The following is a 19,328-nucleotide window of genomic DNA, read 5'->3' as shown; positions in this document are numbered from 1 at the left end:
ATGCAATTATTTGTTTTATTATTGTCATTATCTTCGGTTCTGCATTATTTCATTCCGAAAAACTACTTTCATTATTGTTTTTTACTGGGCGTTTTGGTCGTTCGGGGTTGACTTGAATTGTTCACTTCCAGGTAGACAAGCAACAGGCCCTCCTCGAAGCCGACGACCCCGTCTCTCAGCTCCACAAATGCGCCTTCTACATGAAAGACACCGAACGCATGTACCTCTGCCTCTCCCAAGAGCGCATCATCCAGTTCCAAGCCACCCCTTGCCCCAAAGAGCCCAACAAGGAAATGATCAACGACGGCGCCTGCTGGACTATCATCTCCACCGACAAGGCCGAGTACCAGTTTTACGAGGGCATGGGCCCGGTACGGTCCCCTGTGACCCCCGTGCCCATCGTGCACAGCCTGCATTTGAACGGCGGCGGCGAAGTGGCAATGCTGGAGCTCACCGGAGACAACTTTTCGCCGTCGCTGCAGGTGTGGTTTGGGGACGTGGAGGCCGAGACGATGTACCGGTGCCAGGAGTCCATGCTTTGTGTGGTCCCGGACATCTCGCAGTTCCGAGGAGAGTGGCTGTGGGTGCGACAGCCGACCCAAGTCCCGGTTTCCTTGGTGCGGAATGATGGGATTATCTACGCCACGGGATTGACGTTCACGTATACCCCGGAGCCGGGGCCCCGGCCGCAGTGTTTGCCCGCGGACGAGATCATGAGGCACGGACAGAGGAGCGCGGCGGCGGCACAAGGCCAGAGTCAGGCGTTGACGCAAGAGGCGGCTTGGAATTCGCACGGAGGGATGCATTAGGGGGTGGGTAGGTACATGCAATAAAGTTAGATAGGGTATACAACGATCACTGTGTTTTTTCATCTCGAACGTGGACACTCAGTATTAAATTTTGAGATTGGAAGTGGCACGAGTCTTTTGTATTATATTTTATTGTGATATGTTTTTTTTTTCCGAATAGGCTGGTCAAATGAGAAAATGATTTAAAACATTCTTGGTAATTGATTTAAAAGTGTACAGTGTTTTCAAATTCGGTTTATATACATATTGACTATTATTGATTAATATTGATATTTGAGCAACCAAAAATAGTAAACTAGAAGCCAATCTTCTTGATGATATTTTGGCTGATTTTGGCAACGCCGTGTCCAGTTGATTAGCCTAACACTTGTAGGGTGTATTTTTAAGCGTTGTAAAGAGATACTTAGCCTTATGAACAAACCAAAGTTATGTAAGTTTTCTAATTGTCAGTCAGAATAATGAATAGTCCAACAATTTTTACTTAGTATTAAGTAAATTATGCTCAATTTGCCGATGAATAATAAATAATAGGTAATAAAAAAATCTCGACAGGAAAAACATGACAACAACGAATTTATGGCAAATGTAATGAGTGTAAATATTTTTATTAGTATTAAATTTTATTCTACGTAAAAATAATACATAAACAATCTGTACATGCTGCATATTTTGTAGAAATAAAAATTATTTAAATAATATCTCATATTCTTCAAACCCCTAACAACAAAATAAAAAACCGATGATAAAATAAATAGAAACTATATACACAGCGAGATTCAGGAAGGCCTTACGCATTTTCACATCCATTCAAGTCAGTTCTCACGACAAAATCTCATTTTCTTAAAAATGATTATTCATACATGTGGGAATTCGGGTCTTAACAATGGTATTATTTTTAATAATTACTTTTCCTACTGTATATTAATTAGTCGGTCCCATTCCCACAATTGAGGTGGGAATTCTCATCTCATTTGATTCTTAAACTTCTCTGTTTACTCATATTCGTCAACATGAGGGAGATATAGGAGGTCAGAAGGTCGTCCATCTTGTAGCCGAGGGAGGTTTCACACAAAAGTTTCGAACCCCTGACAAGGTTGCCGATGGTCATGTGGAAGTAAGTGTTGCCCGACGACCAGTTGGATATCCGCGTAAAGGGGTGAGTGACGAGGATTTCCTAAGACGCAATTCGATTAATTGGAGATGTTAATTAAAGAATAAGCAGTTAATGAATGAACATGCAGCAATAACAGGAAATCATATAATCATGAAAATGCTCTTGATGGCTTCACATAATAACATACGTGAGAATCCAAAGGCTATTGTTGAGACGGCGAGGTTCATTAATGGGTTTATTATCTGATTAGGCGAATGAGGGAAATTGGAGGATTTAAAAATAAATCTGAATTTGTATAATTTTGCTATTTGGGATTATTTACTTGTTAGTGACACGAGAACATTTCACTTGCGTTTAGTAACAAATAAAATTCTATGTTTCATTGCAAAACAAAAGGAAATTATACATATATTCCCGTAGGTATGCACTATTTTTTTTAGTTCATTTTATTTAAGCTTATATCTTTTGTTTTTGAGTTAGCACGATTTCAGAATTTATTGAAAAATACAAACTTTTTTATACTTTCTGGATTTGAGTCAGGTTCCTTTTTTATTGTATTAAGATTTTTTTTTGCTTTTGATTAACTAATTTTATTTTTACTTTTATTAATACTATAGGCACATTTAGTACAACTATTTTAAAAACCAAACACAAATTTGCTTTACCGTTTAAATTTTTCCTTCAAAAGGTTATTTTCTAAGAAATGCTTATATTAACTTATTTAATAAACAAAAAACCTCTCATTTATTGTTTCTTTTTTTAAGAAATGTTGAATAATTCCACTTTTAATACGTAAATTTACTAAAAACTCTTATAAAATTAGAATTATTTTTACGCCTTAATGATATTTTTAACTTAAGTTTTTGCTCCTTGGAAAGAAAACAAACAAGAAATAAATTTCAAGCTCAGACAATAAAATCGTTAGAAAAGTTTTTCCCATCTCATTAAACTGAATTCTTAATATATAAATAATTGTTGTGGGAAATAGTCTAATGCTACTCTTTTTTTATTTTTCGAACATAGTTTATACAAAGAACTGTAAAAATTCATCAAACATAAAAATGCAGATTTTGTCACTCTTTCCCCTGTTACTAGACTTTTCCATTCAGTAGATGGAATGAGACATATTTCTGCTTGTAGATCATATCAACTCTCCCACAATTATAACAAACACTTGTTTCACAACATTTTAAAAAATAAAGTACTCTTATTGCAAAAACAACGGTCTAGTATAGACAACCAACAATACACGTACCTTCGTATTGGGATGAATTAAGCTAACTCCGTGTTTATTTATCGCAATTAGCAACATTTCGGGATAATTCGGATCAGTGGTTTGTTTGACTTCGAAAAATGCCGAGCCGAAAGTCGGCCACCTGTACACAATCTTCAAAAAGGTGATTTTCGCATCTTCAGGACTCATTCCGGCGTCTTGGTTATAGGCGGCTACGATTGCCCTCTTCCAGTCGTTTGCGCTCTGAACTTTGACTAAATCGGCAGGAATCAACTCGCGCAACATTTGTCTACGAAATAGGAGATTATTTTTCGCTCACGATATGTAAAATGTGACTTACGGTATCGCTTGCAACTCCTGTTTGCTTTCGCCGAACCGGACCCTATACACCAGTGCTGCAAGCTTCGCAGCTTCCTCTTTTGTACACTTGTGGTAACCTCTGATCAATTTCGGGAGCTCCTGATGGAAGTGGAAAATAAGATCAGCGTTTTTGTCTTTTCCGGGTACTGTATTTGTCCATAATTTTTTCATGAAGAAGACTTGATAAGAGAATTGAGGGGTGATTCCATCTCGGGTTGGTCGAGCTTTGCGGATCCAGTCGGTCAAATGGCGAACGAAATCGAAGAAAAAGTCACCCTCGGGGACGCTTATCACCTTATCAGCGATCTTGACGAAGAGACTAAAGCCTTCACTTGACCTCAAATTGAGTCTTTGGCTGATGTTCTGGCAGAAATCCTTCGCTCGGGTGCTTGAATCGACCTCAAAAGCTTCATCTGTGTCATCGGGGAAGTACACCTTGTGAAAAATTTGCGTTGTTTTGTGTTGAATAGCCTCAACTTCCACCTGGTGTGGAGGATATTTTCTCTGACCATTCCTCAAGGTTTTTTGGAGCCTTTGGAGGGAGTCCTGCGAGATGGGATGTCTGCGACTCCTCAAAAACATAGTCAATTCCTTCTGCAGACTTTGCGAACATGTGAACAAACCGGTGGCCAACCACATCAATTCCCAACCCCTCTCCTCTGACAGTCTATTCCTATTATCCGTCAATTGTTTCATAATCTGGCAATAAATCTCATCCCTCAAAATCTCATGTTTGAGGGGCCCGTCAAAAATATGATCAGTGTACTCATTTCCGAGCCTCGGCCGTTTCGAGGGTAAATCCCCCATGTATTTCAATATTGCGCTGAAGGCAAAACACGCCTCTTCAGCAAGCTCCTCCTTCATCAATAATTTCTTAAGAAGCGGTTGTTTGATTGGCTCGCGGGAGTGACGCCATAGATCGTCCACGCCCCGTCGTGCAGACGTCAAAGTTAAAGCCTTGGACATGGTGCGTTTGATTGGTGGCCGGAAATGATCAATGGCGTATTCGACAAGTGTGTGTGGCCGATCGCGCGATTCCGTCCCGTTCACTGAGTACTGCTGGCTGAGTCTCCGCCCATGCTCCGCCCCCTCGATCGAAAACAATTGGAGAATATCAGATGGGGGTTTGGACATACAAGGGAGAACGTAAACTGTCTCCGCGGGGAAGTCCCCTTTTTCCATTGTGCGTTCGCAGCGGCCCACGCACCACCCCGAATTCAGGACGGTTTCTCCAGTACTGTCTTCCTCAAGGACGATTAAATCCCCTTTTTGGAATGTTAGGAAACTTGATCCTTCGCCCGGGGATTTATAGTCCTGGARCGCAATCACAAATTTCGAGCGTTTTTTCAAACCTTCAAGGAAGTAGACTACTAGATCACGGATGTCTTCAGCGTTGGGGCTCTGGAACGTGAATTCTTCGCCCCGGACTGTACTCAAACTGAACGTTTGCGTGAAAACTTTGTTGGTTTTTTGACTGGCGACTGTCGTGATTTCCGGGAAGGATAACTCCAGAAGAACCTGCTCCTGGTCATCCACAACGTAAACTCCGGTCCAATTAACCGCAATTATGACATCATTCTTGGGTAAGTTAGGTCCGGAGTTGCGGTACGCCTCGTAGAACCTCGAGAAGAGCAAAGGCCACTTGAACTTGGCATAACTAACCACGTCCTCTTTGACTCTTAAAATTGCCGCTTTCTCCTTAACGTAGTAACTCTTTTTGTAGGCTTGCACGACAAGCGCCGCCCACCGATCAACAGCTTTCTCCACCCCCGTCAAACAATAATCCGGGATATAATTGGGCAACAAAGTCAACAACCTGTCAACGTTCAAATCCGTGTTAAATTCAATATAATACTGCTGGGCCGCTATCATCGCCAAATCCTCCTCCTTATCACACCGATACTCCCCAAACTTTACCCCGCGCACCACTTGCTGATAAATCAAATTGGTCGCAACTTGATCTTCGGTTGGTTCATGCCACGGCGCAAAAATCTCCTTCCGGAAGAACAACCTCCAAGGGGCGTTTCTCTCTTGTGCCCCCTGCTCCTTGGCGTATTGTTCGCATTGGGAGATGGCATCCATCACGTGATCGCCACCACTACCCAATGATGACACTTTATCAAACAATGCGATGTAAAGAGAGAACCCAAATTGGTCCTTCAGACCGATTTTGTCAGACAATTGATTACATAATTCGCGAGCTGTGGTCGCAGAATCGGCCAAAAGAGTCTTAGTATTGCCATCCATGAAGGTTATAGGCAACATGATTGGTTTCTTAGATTTGGTCGCTTGTAATTCCAGCCAACTCGGGGGTTGGTTTCGAGTACCGTTATTAAAGGTTCGTTTAAGTCGGTCCTCGCAATACGGGGCATACCCTGGAGGACCTTCCCGTATAAAAGCCCTCAAATAATTGACAAATTTCTCTGATGGAGCAAAACAGCCCACACAGAGGGAAAGGAGAATCCATCCTCTAGCGTGAGATGATTTAGAGGGATTGTTAGTCAATTGTTTGCAGATTTGACAGTAGATTTCGTCTCGGAGTTCGGCTCGGAGGATTCCATGGCCTATTATAAAGTGGAGTTTTTCCAGATTTGAGGTCGGGCGTGACTCTAGCCACGACTGGTAGCTGTCAGCTGTATATTCTTCGTCTTGGAGCTTCCTTCTCACATCTTCTCCGAGTTTATTCTTTCGTTTCAAAGTCAATGAGACTAGTTTATTTCGAATAGAGCGTGGTTTCTGCTTCATGAAAGAATCCGGGTCTAGACCCATCATCTGTGCTTCTTGAAACTCCTTACTTCGGATAAAATTTCGGCCCAAAGTGGCCGTCACTTTAGACATCACAGAGGTGTTATCGCGGTCCATGGTGTGGTACCTTGGTTCGGGTAAATCCCCTGTGAAGCGGAGAATTGTAACCCATAGAGCCTGCGCGGCGAGTTGGTCCCCCTGCGTGTGCAAGGGCAAAAGTGGGTGTTTCAAGGGTTTGCGTGAATACTGGTGGCCCACATTCCCTTGGAAATACGTCGCTGCGAATTTCTGGAACTTGAATTCGGACAAGTCTTCCTCGTCTTCGGATTGGGTCTGCATGGGGCTTATGATTTCGGACTCGTTGGGTTGCGAAGGCAAGTCATTGAAAACGGAGGTTTCTCGGCCCGGAGTTGGGGCCTCGCTTGAACTATCAGGGAGGAAATCAAACATGGCTTCGACTAGTTTCGAGTCGTCGACCGGCTCATCGGCCTTTCGGGCCGCATCATTGATTAGGTTTTTCTTAACTTCGACTCGTCTTCGCTCCTCCATCTCCAATTCCATTTCTTTTCGCTCTAATTCGTACATGCGCTCGCGGTAGTTCTGTTCGGCTATCTCTTTCGCTCTTTTATTACCGGCGTCTTTCAACTCGCGTTCTTCCTTTTTCTTGAGTCGCAAAGCCTCGACATGGCTTCGTCTTTCGAATTTGATTTTCTTGAATTTGCGTTGGGCTATCATGCGACGGACATGTGATTGGATCTTGATGATGGCCCACATTTTGTGGCCGTACTCCCGTCGGACGAGATACCCCCGAGCGTGGGCTTGGAGCCCCACAATATGACCTCTTAAATGCCTGAAACGGTGTGAGAGGACCCGAGCCCTGATCAGGGCTTGCAGTCTCATGTAACCCACGCGCATCCTTTTGTACCTCTGTCGCTGAATATAGCCCTTCCAGTACTTTTGTATAATCATAGTGGCAGCCCTGAGTCGCAGGAAGCGTCTCCTGTAGACCCACCCTCGGATTGAGCGTTGCAAAATCAGGATTTTCTTCGTAAGAACTCTGTCTCGTTCCTGCTCCAAAAACAGATCATGAGCGTCTTTGAGAAACACTTTCGTGTGCCCAAGTTGGTAGTCCGAACGACCCAAAACAGAGGCACAAATTTTCGCAGTTGCCGCCCTGCAGTCGGTTCGATGAGCCGGGGGAATCCCCGAGATGAGAAACCTGTATCTTTCGACAAACTCACTGAAGCTGTGTCTAATTGGATAACCGGCTCTTCGTATCCGGATTGTTTCCATCATCCCGGAGTATCTCAACTGGCGGCAGCACAAATTCCGGTCAAACATCATGGGTTTTTTGAATTCGTTCGGTTTGATACACCTTATGAAAAATGGTTGGCAGTTTGATAATGTTCTCATGAGGGAGTCGAGACTTTTCTTGAATTGAGTTGAGAGTGTTGGGGTTCTTTTCCGGGTCTCTGACCCCATCCCAATATCATCGGCAAAAATCTGCTGCAAAAACTTGTTTTTTGAGATTGCCACGAGTTGGAGGAGGTCGCCACTGAAGGTGTCCCGGTTTTTCTCCAAGAAACTCCGAGTGTCGTAAAAGACAATCCCGGCAAAGTGGTTCAAACCAAAACTTGTGTTGATGTCCGATTTCGGTTTGAGGTAGTTTCGATGACTCCCGTGTGTCTTGTGCAACTTGGCCAACATGGTCTGGTCAGTGCCTTTAGGAAACTTGCTTTCTTCGTCGATCAAAGCCATGATATTGAGTTGTTTCACCGCAATCAAGTCAAGCGAGTCTTGATTATCCACAAATTCGATATGTTGCCAGTTGATCCCCTCATTATTATACTCCTCTTGCTCTAACTTGAAGATATGCCTCACAAAAAACTGCTGGAGATTCTCATTCGCGAAATTAATACAAAACTGTTCAAAACTATTATGATTAAAATTCTCAAACCCGAAAATGTCTAAAACACCGATTGAACTCCTCTGTCGCTCCTTCGGTCTGTATATTGCACTGTTGATTTTTTTGACTATGTGGACGAAAAGTCGGCCGTAAATGCCTTTAACGAAGGCGTCTCGAACGTCAACGCTTTGCTCGCGGGATAAGGTAGAGACTACGGTTTCCCCGTGAGCAAAGAGTGTTTTCCTGGTGAGAGCGTCGATGAGTGGTTGAGGGGGCACTCCCAGGAGATTGGCAACGCGATGGACGTTGGTTGGGTCCGGGATTTCGGTCGCGTCCAAGTTGTCGACGACTGTAGCTTTGTATTTAATGTTTCCAATGTGGAGAAGTGCAGCCAACAGTTTCATTATCTCCCAAATCTCCGGGTCGGAAAAGAGAAGAACTTTCATGGCGCTGCGAATATCAGCGAATTCGGCAGCGTCGTCTCGGCCCTCGCACGTGATACAACCTCCCTAAAAATAAAAAATAAAAGTAATACAGATAAACACAAATTAAAAAATCAAATTTTCTTACCCCCGTGAGATATCTAAATTGACTAGCATCGCCCAACTCGAGTTTCTTCTTCTCCTCCTTGCCCAACCCGGCCAGCAGACAATAAAAAACATGATAATTCCTCTCGTCTGGATTCTGGGACACAATCCGGCTTTTTTCGAGTAAATACTGCTCGATTTTGGCACCTTCAATGACTCCGCTACTGTTAAAATGGATATCAATGTATTTCCCAAATCTTGAACTGTTATCATTCCGGACTGTCTTCGCATTACCGAAAGCTTCCAAAATAGGATTAGCTTCCAGGATTTGTTGCTCAATCCACGAATGTTTGCCGCTGATGGCCGCCAAGTACTGGAGAATCAACTTCGTGCTCTCTGTTTTACCGGCCCCTGACTCCCCCGAGATGACCACACACTGGTCCTGGCCGTAGCGCCTCATATTTCCGTAGCAGTTGTCGCCGATGGCGAAAATATGAGGGGGTAATTCCCCGATTTTGCGTTCCTTGTACAGTTTTATCTGCTCGGCGGTGTAGATGGGGAGGACTTGGTACGGGTTGACTGCGACCAGAATCGAGCCTGTGTAAGTCTGAAAAAAGCAGAGGAATTTTTTGCAAGTTGCAAATTTTGATTCATACATAAATGAGATTTTCGTTGTATCTGATGTGTAAGTTCCTGAGAATTCCTGCCTCGTGGAGGTCCCCCAAACCGATCATGTCTTCGACTCCATGGATGGACGTTGCGTGCATTGCCTTAATTCGGCGATCTGGAGACAGCCAGTGCTCCTCGCCGTCGTCATCTCGGACTGCAATTCTTCGCCCCTCGGCGGAAACCACCTTAGCACCGATGGCCACATCGAATTCATTTCCAGAAATGGGCTCGATCCAGATGTAATCACCCTAGAATCATATTTTTTTACACACCTGTTAAAGCATGATTAAATTAATTGCAGGCTTGCTGCACGTTCCACGTAATTACTGGGTTGGGATTTAATAAGAAAAAACATTAGATAGAGATTTAATGATTAATAAATTCGGTTCCTCGCTGTGAGAACCTTGATGACCTTTCAGGTTCAATAACTCGTACCGATTTGGAAAATTGACAATTTCCTAGGAGTCATTTGCGCCAGATTCATCTCAGGTATAATTGATGCATTTCCTCAATTTCTTGTCACTCATGATTAATGGTAGAAGTGATTAAGCGGAAGTTGGCTCATTGTCGTGTTATCAAAAAAATATTTGAAAAATGTGTAAAGGGGGTCAGAAAAACGGCACAAAACCGTTCATGATGTTGGTATGAGGGGCACGTAAGTGTGCTCGTTTCGACTCTAGTGAGAAAATCCTTCTTGTTGATGATTGGAGAAGTTTCAAGGACCGGAAGAATTGAAAGTTGGTTAAGAAAACAGCTGCAATGACCATTCTTCACTTCACTGAGCAAAGAAACTTGATTGAGCAAAATGGAATTGTAACGTCACGGGTATGCCAGTGGCGGGTTTCAGTAGGAGGTAAAAATTAACAAACAAATTAAAAATATAACCAATTTTGATTAGAAATAAATTTTGAATCTTCTGATAACTAGATATACCTAGTGATTTTTCTATCTAAACCATGCAACCATCGCAACTACGTTTTTGAGGTGAAATATAGGTCGCAAAAATTGGTTTTGTTAAACTGCAAACAAAAAATAATAATAAATATTACGTGATGTATACATTACTTTCTTTGTTACTATGTTTATTTAAAATCTTTAATGTTATTATCAACATTTGAAAATTCTCACAATATATTTTAATTTATTTTAAATTTTTCAAAAGATTATGCTAAACAAAGACAAAAATAAACAGATCCACTTGTATCTAATCAAAAAATTAATATAAGATTATCCTTGGACGACCTTGACCTATATTATGTATCACATTTTAATCTAGAAAAAACATTTAAATTATGTAATTGTTTATTATTTTTTCTATTTGTATTGTTTTCTTCTCTTAAGACGAGGTTCAACTTGAATTTTTCTCTGTAATGTTTTAAGCCTATTTAAAATTTCCTTCGAATTTAGTATTTCTTTACCAAAAATAAAAAAACAAAAAACCTAAAAACAAAAATAACCATTCTTGCTTTTAAGGGGATATAATTTTCACCAATTTAACTTAAAATTATTTTTTACGGTCGAAAATTTCTCCTAAAGTTTTTCGAAAACATAAAAAACTTCCTTAAAAGATAATTCTAGAGAATGTTTGACTTTAAAGAAGTTTAATTTTCGAAAAATTCCATTACAATAATGATGTGTTAATACTTTATTGTCAAGAAGTCTTCAAAGGTGTTTCCATAATTTTATTGATACGATTACAATAAAAATAATAATAAACATACACAAGAATAAATCTTTTTGATTCCGAAATTTCATTTTCTGTAAAATTTTATAATAACAAATATGATTTTGTTTCTTTAATTTCCTGTAGAATTTTATCAAAAATTCTAAGCTAAAGTAGGCAAAAAATAAAAACAAGATCATCACAGCACAACCTTAAACAATCAACAGATTGTAATCTAGATAACAAATATTCAAATTAATCAAATTACTTGTTTCTTTTAAAATTAGGTACTTGCTCATTTAGTACTACTATTTCATTTCTATTACGTTTTACTTTTTCCTTATAAAAGTTCAAGAAGTTTACTTTAAGCCTATAAGAAACATCGTCTAAATTCATATTTTATTCCAAAAATAAATAAACAAAAAATCTTTCGTAATTAAAAGTAACAATAATAAAATTTTCACGAATTTAAAACTTAAAATCTCATTTTTTCATTTTTTCCATTCTTAAATTATCTAAATTCTAGACAATTGTTATAAGAACTCTAATTTTCACAAAATTTGGCTTACAATAATTACGCATAATTTTTTTACTGTCAGAAAGGTTTTAAACGTTTTCACAATTATTATTATTATTGCAAAGAAATACATAAATACAAGACTAGAGTCTTTAATTTCAAATATTTATTTTATCTTAAAAGTGAAATGTTTATTTTTTTTAATTAAAAACAAAAAATTTCAACTAATTTTATGTAATTTATTTAGTTTTTGAAGAATTTTAGCATAGTCCCGAACGAAATAAAACTCTAGTAGACGACTTGTTCCTTTATATATTTTATTTTCCTTAGTTTACATTTTTATTTTTAGAATAACAATCTTCCATTGTAACAACTCAATCAGCGAAATGAGATTAGAATTCTCTAACAGTTTAAACAATTTTGCAAATCCAAGTGTTATTATCACATGATAAAACCGATTAATCATTAAATTAAGTGTTTGACACAATATCACTCAACACAAATATGCTGTCGTACTCAGCCATAAATTATCTAATTTAATAGACATCATCACATTCGTAAATATTGAAAATGTTATAGTTTCGTATCTACTAAATAGTAATTTTAATTCGGTTCCGCTTTTAATTCCACTTTTAATCATCTCTAATTAATTTTGGCCCGCCACTGGCTGCCCAACGTCTCAATACCAATCGAGAAGTGTGTCCAAACAAATCAAATCCTTGTTTGCAATTACCCAACCTTGACAGTGCGGTTTTTGCAAAAAATCGCTCCAAACTGACCCCAATCTAGGCCAAATCGGCCCATCGGTCACTCTCTAAATTATGCAAACAATGCGAGAGAGGAAAACGGATACAGGAAGTGAGTCTTCATGGTTTGATGGTCGTGGTATCGGGGAGATACGTACTATATGAAACTTTTGTCTCTTTGTGGCACTTCCGGAGGCTTTTCACCCCCTTAATCAGAGTATTAATAGTCGATTAACGGTAAGTCTAGACGAGTCATCGCGACTTTCGCCAATAGAGAAACTCTCATTACAATAAAAATAATAATTATTAATAAAATAAAACCACTTACCCGTGTCACTATAACCATGGTGGCGACGCATCAATGTTCCTGCAACGAAAACAATTTAACAATTTTCCAAATATTTGACATTATCATGATGTGATAAGAGGCATATTTTTGACGATTTTCATCTAGAAAGAGTACGACAGTTGAAGAACGGCCCGATATCGCGAGAAAGTCAATTAATAGTTGAATTATCGTTACGACATTTTGTAAAACCGGCTCTTGTGTCCATAATCCAAGGCTTTCGACTCGTGCTTTGTTGGCAATGCACTTCTGCAAACGCGACTTTCGGTTTCTCGATGGGAAAAGTGACGGAAAATGGAGCGAATCGCGTGATTTTTGCAAAATTGCAGTCATCAAGTGCCTACAATATATTGTAATTTAACAACCTTGGATCGTCCTTTGACAAGAAAATTGCATTAAGTGGGTAATAACAGTACCATTGGGGCTTTTCGTTTTTGTGTAATTTGGTTTGGTAGAAATGTACCGTTTTTACGCCTACTTGGTTCTCGCGAAGGCCACGTTTTGTTCGGTTTTAGTAACAATAGTAATTCTTTCACTTACTTTTTGTTTATTGTTCACTATTTATTTGTCCTCAAGTTTTTTCTTTGGGAAATGCACAAAAACTTGCGAAATTTGTTAGAAGTAAATGGATTTCCTCACGATTATTTATTTATGGTCATGTACGGGATAATTCAGATTTGCGATAAGTGATTTTTCAGTACTTTTCAAGGTGTAATTTATGAATGAATATTTACAAAATTTTAATCTTCTCATATTTTAACTAAAATTACCATTACAACCATGTAGACATGTACTTCTTTTTTTAATACGTTTACCACTACCTTTATTCAAAATTATTCTTACTCCTCCGCTACTAAAAAGTCTTCAAAATTTTTTTAAAGCAAAATTATAAACTATAAAAATCTCTCACATTAACTCGAAAAAATTTGCCTAGAATGCGTCTAACCTCCACATTTTCTCTAGTTTTCAGCAATGTTTGAGACCTTTTAATGTCTTTCATAAAGCAAATAGTGTTTATCTGTCGCAATATTGCCGTGCACATATCAGGGTATTTTTGTATAATTTAATTTTTTTGCTCCGTACCTAGTACAGGGTGCTGCATTTTGGATGTCCGAATAGGGAATCTCCGAAAATAAGAGGTTTAGGCAAAGACAAGTACTACATTCTGGGGCTCATTTTTTGAGAAAATAATATTGGTTAAAACCGCATCCAGCTATCGTCTTTTGTTTTCGACTTATAGACAAAAATTGACATTTCAGCTAAATCTAAAAAAATTCATATCTTCGTTATTATAGAAGACACACTTTTTTACGTAGAATTTAGTAATGTAGTTAACAATTTTTTTCAGTTGTTTGTTTAGCAGTAATAAAATATACTTGTATTTTTTTAAATGGGAATCATAGATGGCTATGTCATTTTTAAAAAGCTTGTTTTTTTCTTATCTAAAAAATATATATTTGCAACAAATTATTATAATACATTTTTAGCAAAAAATTATCTTTGATTTTTGTTCGCAGTTGGCCATGAAAAAATGTTGCATCTTGAACTAAAAGGATTTAAACTATATTATTCAACCAGTGTCACTAATGAAAGAGTTTTCTAAGTACTAAGTGATGAAAAAGATGCAAAAACAACTTATTGGCAACTTCTAGTGATACATAGAGTGTTGTTAAAAAAAGCCGCTTTAATTCTTCAATAAAATATATTTTATGACACAAAAATGACGATATGGCTATTCAAATACCCAAATTCCGTCTAAGTGGAACGTTTTCCTACCTCCATTAGATCATCAAAAAAATGTTTTTTGTAATTGTGTTGACTGTTGATACATTTGTTTTTCCTATTTTTTGATTTTTTAAAAATATGTAATAATTTTGTTCTGAGGCGCTAGGATATTTGTTCAATGCTTCTACCGTATCGTATTTTTTAAATCTTTATAATTTTATCTATTTTTTCATCTATTTTACAGTTCACAAAACTCTTATTGATTATTATTTACACATTTGAAGTGAAATAGTTTTTCCATGGCCAACTATTATCACACAAAATATGTATTTCACTTTCTAAGTATAGTTATAAAAAAATATTTTATTACAAATATATATTTTTTAGATCAGAAAAAATAAGCTTTTCAAAATTGCCGTAGCCGCCTATGATTTCCATTTAAAAAAATACAAGTTTATTATTACGGTTAAACTAATAACTGAAAAAAATTGTTAACTACATTATTAAATTCCTCGTAAAAAAGTGTAAATAATGTCTTTATTTCAAATCTGTGTCTTTTATAATAACGAAGATATGAATTTTTTTAGATTTCGCCAAAATGTCATTTTTTCTTGATAAGTCGAAAACAAAAAACGATAGCGGGATGCGGTTTTAACCAATATTATTTTCTCAAAAAATGAGCCCCAGAATGTATTACTTGTTTTTGCATAAACCTCTTAGTTTCGGAGATTCTTTATATCTACACCTATACCACCCACTTTAGTTTCTTCCTTATTCTTTTTATTCCAGACAAAGTCAAATCACAAGTTTTTAACATTTTATTTAAATATAATTACCTAATTTAATTTTTTTATTCTTGATAAAACGTCACATTTTCATAGTAATTTAGCATTCATCAATTAGTTTTTTCAAAAAATAAATAGTTCAAACAAAAAACGTTTAGTTCTGTATACTTATTTTTATTCACCCTGTATATTTTCTGTAGTTTCTGTTCTTTCTCTTACAGAAAAAAAGGGACATTATTAAAAAATGTTCCTTTTAGTGTCACATTTATTCACAAATTCGAAATAATAGAATCAGATAATTTTGATCAATTAAAAGTCGCAAAATTTATCCTTGGAGAGACCCACAATTGACAACGACCTCAAATCCATCTACAATTATTTTTATCAAATTTAGGTAAACCTCGGGTGAAAGTTTATTAGAAGTTAACGGACTCCATTCATACTTCATATTTCACATCCTAGGCAAAATTAGGGCCATTTTGCTTAAGAACGAATTTTTTTTTCGAAGACTGACTCATCTTGTAGCAACATTATTTCTTTTATGAAGAAACATAGCGTACAATGTCAAGGTTGCCGAGTCTACGACCTTTGATCTAGACGGCTATACATCGCGAAAGATCAAGCAAGCCACGCGGCAAACATCTCCACGCCTAGTTTTTTCTACTTTCTACTTTAACACACTGTACACTGATCCACATTTCATTGAATACAATGGCTCATCTCTCGTGAAAAAAACGAAAATTCTCATTGTTTCATTCATTAAAAAATGTTTAGATATGGAAAACGTGTAATGTTTACGTAAGGTAGGATCTAGAGTACTGTGTTTCGGTTTCATTGTTAAATTTGGACAGCGTGAGAGATGAGCGGTTTACGACACCGTTTTGATTAACATCGACATAATTAAATTAAGGTCACAATTGAACAATTGACGAAAGTCGAATTCGGCCGCCTAGGATAACGGTGCAGCACTCTGTATATAGTGCGTTTGCTTAACATATGGCTTCCGCGAAAAATTCGCAATGCAGTTAGGAAATTTCGTTTGCAAAAATGTCACATCATGATTTATACAGAGAGTGTCAAAAAGAAAGGTTCAAAATGGGACGAAATTTACATTCGAAAGGATTGTAATTCACACAAATTGCAAAATTTTGACACTTTCTCTACTTTATTCAAATCAAACAATAATTTTGTGCATGTTTTCCCCAGTGATGAAAGAATTTTCCTAAAATAAGAAATGCATCAATTCTGCGATGACCTTTAAATGTCAAATTAACATTGCCAACTAATAAAGCTAATAAAGTGTATTGACGAGTGACGCTTAATTAACTGTGTCTATAAAAAGTTAATTCTTGTCATGACAGTCAGGGAATCGCAAAAATGCTGTTGAAGTGTTAATTTTTAAACCCATTTACCATTTTCTTATCAAAGGTGTCTTTTGTTCGTTATTTCGTCATTAAAATTTTACAGTTAATTCACAAGTTTATAACAATAACGTTACATTTATTACGATGTTTCGTCAGGTGGTGACATGATAATAAATTTTTGTCGAGGAAATACAGACCACTTATAAAATAAGAGAGAAATCTTAAATGTCTCTATGTCTAAGACTAATATTATATGAAAATCTATAAACTCTTATAATAATTTAAATTTGCAATGTAAAACAGACTTTCTATCCATTTTATTTATTTTTGTTTGTATCAATGAAACTTGTGTCTCGTGGCTGTTGATAAGTGCAAATTGTGACATTCTAGAAGTATTGTGAAAGTTAGGTACTGTAAAAAAACATCTAGAATTAATTTGGGAACGCTACATACTACACTAATAGATAAATTGTGTTTCTGAGTTGCCTACGAGTTGACATTTTGATTAATTTAATTAAATTGCCTCCCACAAAAAAATAAATATTTTCTGATTACACTTCATTTCAGCTTAATAAACGACATAACTGATAAATGACACGAGAATGATTTTAGTTTCTTGAATTCAAAAATTCGTCCAGTTATCAAAATCTTGTTGTGACCAATTGTGAGAAGAAATTATCATAATAAAATCAGCCCATCCGTGGAAAAGTGACAGCTGTCTACTACGACCTGTTTCTTTTTTTAAAAATCCTATGATGCTGTGGATGAGTGTTGCCAAATTAATTTAGAAATTCCGTAGTCTTCTCATTTAATTGAGGTTTTTATTTTTTATTGTTCCTCTATTGTGCGAAGTGATTAAGTGATTAAAACACAAAGTGGGTACAATTTCGTTCAATAAACAGAAAAATAGTTATTTAAAACAAAATCACAATTGAAAAGAATGTAGAAGTCGTGTTTCGTTTTTGGGATTATACACACAGTAGATTGATTTAATAACTACCTAAATTTTGTTATTTCTGTTTATATTTTTCTATGAGTTTATGCAGATTTCATATTTTCTTTCCAATATTTCCATTTTACTTACTTTTTATTGCTGTTTTTTTTTCAGTTTTTTGCTTAATTTGAAGTGAAAATTCTAAGACCTAGTCGACGTAGTAAAAATGATTTTATAAAATCGCAAACCTTTTGTTAAACAAGGTTGAAAATCCAAGGCCACACCTTCGACATTATTTTTGATGGTGACTGTACACAGTAACTGTTTTTAATTTCTTGTTTTATATTATTTTGTCTTTAAGTAGCTTTTGTTTTATTATTTTGTTGCTTTGTTTATTTCCCATGTTTCAATAACTTGTTGCTCTTTTACTTTTTATTCTTTTCTGTTAGGTACAACTTTAGGTACTTAAGTACAATAATACTTTTCCTTATTATTTAATCTAAACTGGAAAAACATGTAAGTAAACAATAAAAAATGATGTACCATGATGGATGGTACTAATAAAAGCTATTGTTGTTCCAATGATTGTCACGGTGTTAATACAAACAATTTCAATGGTAATTATCTCTGCGAAGCGACTAATGTCCTATCTTGCGTAGAAAATGTGGCCCCATGTCTACATATTTTACGCCAAAATAAAAATTCCACGAAATTTGGATAAAATGGCAACAGTGGGTTCAGGTAAATTACCTGTATCTCACGCTAGGTAAAGTAGGCGTATCGAAACCTTGCCCAAATTACCCGGATCTGCCCCATCCACGTGACTGCTTACAAAACAGCTTACTGTACATACAGTAATTGTTTGTATTAAACAATGATAAACCATATAGATAACAGTATTTACAAGACACGGCGTCCAAGAAGAGAATAGCGGAATGTATGTGGACTTAAGGCAAAGTACCGGTAAGTCCGAAGAATGTCTAACATCTCATCGTAAAAAACTTGTTATCCGAGCCGACACCTGTTTCCAATCCCTAACTCATCGGATTTCCATCGCGAACTCGCTTTCCTCGACTTCTTTCCGGAGGATGGTAGAGCGTGAAGATGCCTCTGGCCGTAAAGAAACGCAACGTGGATAGACAGACTTTGAAGGAGTTGGTAAATTTACCTCAGTTTTATAATGTAATCCTTATCATAATGATGGGTAAATTCAAAGTGGACACACACCAACTCGCGACACTTAACACCTCATTTGGTCCCGGTACTAACGTTCCGCCGCACTCAACTATCACCAAATGGTCAAGTTTCTGTTACTTTAATTGCTTGCGCCTAGGTAAGAACAGCGCCATCGACGGACAGGTGTGGAAATAGAGAAAGAGGCAGGTGACTGTAGAGGGCACCACGGACAATGTCACGGGTTCGATTACCTCAATTAACGAAATGACTCATCTTTGAGGTGGAGGAGGCAACTCAACAATTTACGCCAAAACTCAAAATCGTGGAAATTTTGAGGTACTGAGATCCTAAATAAAAAAATAATGCTTTGATTTATTTATCGCCCAGTCGGAGAAACTCCAACCGGGCCTCAAAAAATTGTTACAGACTCATTTGTATTGTCCCACTCCACGGAAATCTTTAGTAAAAGGCGAAAGATTTATTCGCTTTGAAGTGAGACCAGAGTACCGAAATTCTTGCAGATGGGAGACTTATACACAGAAGACGATTTGGCAGTCGGAACTTCTAATCGGTCGCGCCCTCTAACGATACACTCTAAGAGTGTTGTAAGGTTCAAATAGATAACAAAGTGATAACGATTGAATCTAATGTTGCAATATTTGTTTTAATTACTAAATTTTCGACGTTCTTTGTGTACTTTTTTCTTAA

The 19,328-nt window shown here is 37.3% G+C and overlaps 2 protein-coding genes, 1 long non-coding RNA gene and 1 other non-coding gene across 4 annotated transcripts in view; 2 read left to right on the top strand and 2 right to left on the bottom strand.

Annotated features, from left to right (window-relative positions):
- The window catches only part of LOC123012332 (suppressor of hairless protein), a 3,721-nt gene extending 2,216 nt beyond the window's left edge, over nt 1-1,505 (top strand). The window contains exon 2 of the mRNA XM_044410174.1: nt 132-1,505. Within this exon, the coding sequence (XP_044266109.1) occupies nt 132-809 (678 nt within the window). The 3' untranslated portion in view covers nt 810-1,505. The remainder of the gene's footprint in view (nt 1-131) is intronic.
- On the bottom strand, nt 1,399-18,767 carry LOC123012325 (myosin-VIIa). The gene is made up of 7 exons (XM_044410167.1): nt 18,613-18,767; nt 12,619-12,657; nt 9,352-9,612; nt 8,739-9,302; nt 3,498-8,677; nt 3,179-3,446; nt 1,399-1,983 (listed from the first exon to the last, which is right to left on the bottom strand). Exons 2-7 carry the CDS (start codon nt 12,634-12,636, stop codon nt 1,777-1,779), a joined length of 6,498 nt encoding a protein of 2,165 aa, XP_044266102.1. The 5' UTR covers nt 12,637-12,657; nt 18,613-18,767; the 3' UTR covers nt 1,399-1,776.
- Nucleotides 18,156-19,328, top strand: LOC123012336. Its single transcript, XR_006413213.1, has 3 exons — nt 18,156-18,602; nt 18,661-18,956; nt 19,008-19,328. It is a non-coding gene; the product is annotated as an uncharacterized LOC123012336 (long non-coding RNA).
- Nucleotides 19,006-19,127, bottom strand: LOC123014023. The gene has a single exon (XR_006413300.1). It is a non-coding gene; the product is annotated as a U5 spliceosomal RNA (small nuclear RNA).

This window comes from Tribolium madens, unplaced genomic scaffold (genome assembly GCF_015345945.1).
Source record: "Tribolium madens isolate multiple individuals breed KSU strain unplaced genomic scaffold, Tmad_KSU_1.1 Scaffold_96;HRSCAF=242;Tcas5.2_LG5, whole genome shotgun sequence".
Taxonomy (NCBI): domain Eukaryota; kingdom Metazoa; phylum Arthropoda; class Insecta; order Coleoptera; family Tenebrionidae; genus Tribolium; species Tribolium madens.
Note: the sequence above shows the minus strand (reverse complement) of the source record. Positions and strands in the feature narration are given on the sequence as shown.